This window comes from Salvelinus sp. IW2-2015, linkage group LG15, assembly GCF_002910315.2.
Source record: "Salvelinus sp. IW2-2015 linkage group LG15, ASM291031v2, whole genome shotgun sequence".
NCBI lineage: Eukaryota > Metazoa > Chordata > Actinopteri > Salmoniformes > Salmonidae > Salvelinus > Salvelinus sp. IW2-2015.
Genome location: NC_036855.1, coordinates 2,064,907 through 2,068,023, shown reverse-complemented (window position 1 = coordinate 2,068,023; position 3,117 = coordinate 2,064,907). Strand labels below are relative to the sequence as shown.

The window sequence follows — 3,117 nt, the reverse complement described above, 5'->3', positions numbered from 1 at the left end:
AGACTACTACTGAACTCTAGACTACTACTGAACTCAGACTACTACTGAACTCAGACTACTACTGAACTCAGACTACTACTGAACTCTAGACTACTCCTGAACTCTAGACTACTACTGAACTCTAGACTACTCCTGAACTCTAGACTACTACTGAACTCAGACTACTACTGAACTCTAGACTACTACTGAACTCCAGACCACTCCTGAACTCTGGACTACTTGTAAAACTGAAAAATCAGTCAGCCCAATAACATCTCCTTATTCCTGAAGAGTACACGTGTTCACTACTTCACACACATCTTGAACACGGAAGGGAAGTGTGAGGAATGACAGATAATTGAGACATAGTCTATGTGTGTTCACCTCTTTCACAGTAGGGCTCTCCATCCTCCAGGTGAAAGGTGTTGTTCCTAATGGGCTGCTGGCACGATGCACACAGGAAACAATGGATGTGCCAGGTCTGTTTCAGGGCGTTGATCACTTCCTGCAAGGAAACCACAGACAATTACTAATCAAGCAAGTCCAGCTCATCATTACAGAGCCATGTCAGTGACAAAGCTGCATGCGTGTGTGTGAATATTCAACCATCTACCCTGCCCTCTAATTGACCGTTCCCTCTCCAGCACTTATACTGATCTATAGGAAGGCCAGGCTGCCAGGTGCTTATGGCCAGGCTGCCAGGTGCTAAGGCCAGGCTGCCGGGTGCTAATTGCCAGGCTACCGGGTGCTAATTGCCAGGCTTCTGGGAGCTAATTGTCTGACTGCCGGGTGCTAATTGTCTGACTGCCGGGTGCTAATTGCCAGCCTGCCAGGTGATAATTGCCAGGCTTCTGGGAGCTAATTGTCTGACTGCCGGGTGCTAATTGCCAGACTGCCAGGTGCTGATGGCCAGGCTGCCAGGCGCTAATGGCCAGGCTACTGGGTGCTAATTGCCAGACTACCAGGTGCTAATTGCCAGGCTTCTGGGAGCTAATTGTCTGACTGCCGGGTGCTAAATGCCAGGCCGCCGGGTGCTAAATGCCAGGCCGCCGGGTGCTAAATGCCAGGCCGCCGGGTGCTAATTGCCAGGCCGCCGGGTGCTAATTGCCAGGCCGCCGGGTGCTAAATGCCAGGCCGCCGGGTGCTAAATGCCAGGCCGCCGGGTGCTAATTTTAACACATCTGATCGTAGAGCTTTTCTCCAGTTCTCCTTCCTTCTCTGCAGCGCATGACAGAGCTTAACACACACACTGATTTCCCACCATTCAGCTGTGAGAACTGGGCAGGTCAAAGGGGGATAGACTAATGCTGGAATGAAGGAGGGAGAGGAATACGGAGGGATTAAGAATGAGGGAGTGAGAAATTGGGTTAAAGACAGAGGTAAGCTGGTTAGAAAGGGTGAGAAATAAAAAAAGAGTGGACAAGTATGAAGAATAAAGGGTTGAAAGCGGGTGAACGTGTGACGGGGGAAAATGAGGCCTCTTAGGCCTAGTCGTGAATTGTCACTCCACATTTCCTCAAAGCCGCTCTGTCCTTTTCACGTCAGCGTTTCCATCCAGTCAAAACAGAGGGTCACAGAATGATTGACAGCCCTTGGTAAAGAACCTGAGTTTTTCCTGGTCAGGTGACGGGGTCAGGAAAGACTGTGACGCTAACTGAAGCTGGTTAGCGGTAGAAAACCCTGAGTAGATCTAGCTTGCTTCGTAGGATACCCCTCAGGACTTACCCCCAGGATCTTCATCTGGCAGCGGCTACAGGAAGGTGCGAAGAAGTCCTCGTAGCAGTGTTCACAGTAGACCGAGCCTTGCTCCTCCACGAAGCCAATGTCTGCCAGGGAGGTCCGGCAGTGGGCGCAGTTAAACTCCTCGGGGTGCCAGGACTTTCCCATGGCCACCAGGAACGGCCCTCTGGAGGAAGAGAACAGGTTTCATTCAGTTTAAAGGAGCATGATTGTATACCTCATAGGCATTATATTCAGCATCATACCAGTGTCTACATACTGTGTGTGAAAGTCGAAAGGTTCGTAGTTTTGGAGTAAAAAATATAAGAAGAAAAGTTCCTAAGCAAATTACTCCCCTTTAAGATGAATTAAGTTCAATTAAATACAAATTACTCCCCTTTAAGATGAATTAAGTTCAACTAAATACAATGAAACTTTCACATTAGTATCTGAAGCAGTGATTTCTACCATACTCCCAGTTTAACTCTAACCCTAATTTTCCTTAATCATCACTGTTTTGACAGCAGTACATTTAGCTACTGTAATGTCACCGAAGCCTATTCGCCTGCAAATAGGATGATTAGCTTATATGGGAAAACAACTGTGGGATATTTAATGCACACAATGGTCACTCTAAACTGTGTCGTGACCGACAGTCTTTAGGCAGGAGCGGGATCTGCTACCCTATCCTCGGGGTGCAATGTAAGCCAACACCAGAGGAGATAGTCTTAGCACCGGCCAATAACAGGCTGCTGAGAGCCATGAACTGTAATTAAGATGAGGAGAGAACCAGTGTCTGAATCCCAAATGGCACCCTATTGCCTGTGTAGCGCACTACTTTTGACCAAAGCCCTATGTTTTTTCCCTATGGGTCGTGATCAAAAGTAGTGCACTACATAGGGAAAAAGGTGCCGTTTGGGACGCAGGCAGTGTGTTCTCCTCCTCCGCCACGGACTCTCATGTTCTATTCAACAGTCCTAACTCTGGGCAAATTAAAGAATGAACAAGATACCATCATTGGAGGGAGGGAAAGAGCGGCGAGAGAGAGAGAAAGGAGAGAGTGAGAAGTGAGAGTGAGAGTGAGAGTGAGAGTGAGGAGGAGATGATGAGAGGAGGAGAGAGAGAGAGAGAGAGAGAGAGGAAGAGAGATGGTTGCAATGTTAGGAGATGTGGAATATAGTTTCCTTATATCCTTATTTATACTAATCTACTAACTACTTCTTGTGAATGGTTATTTTAGCATCAGTTGTCCGTTAGCAAATAGCCTATTAGAGCTGCTTTCATTTTCGCGAACATAACATGTCGTTCTAGTAAATGCAAATTACTAATTAGTTATAGGAAATGCCCTCGGAAAATTATTGGTTCGGGTCGGTATTTGATCATTGTAGTTCCTATCCCACCTCTAGTTTGTTTTTTGGG

General features: G+C 47.2%; 1 protein-coding gene across 1 annotated transcript in view; it reads right to left on the bottom strand.

Moving 5' to 3' along the window:
• pdlim5a (PDZ and LIM domain 5a) overlaps window positions 1–3,117 on the bottom strand; it is an 88,147-nt gene that overhangs the window by 2,788 nt on the left and 82,242 nt on the right. Inside the window, 2 exon segments of the mRNA XM_070446860.1 lie at window positions 364–484; window positions 1,705–1,885. Coding sequence (XP_070302961.1) covers window positions 364–484; window positions 1,705–1,885 — 302 coding nt within the window.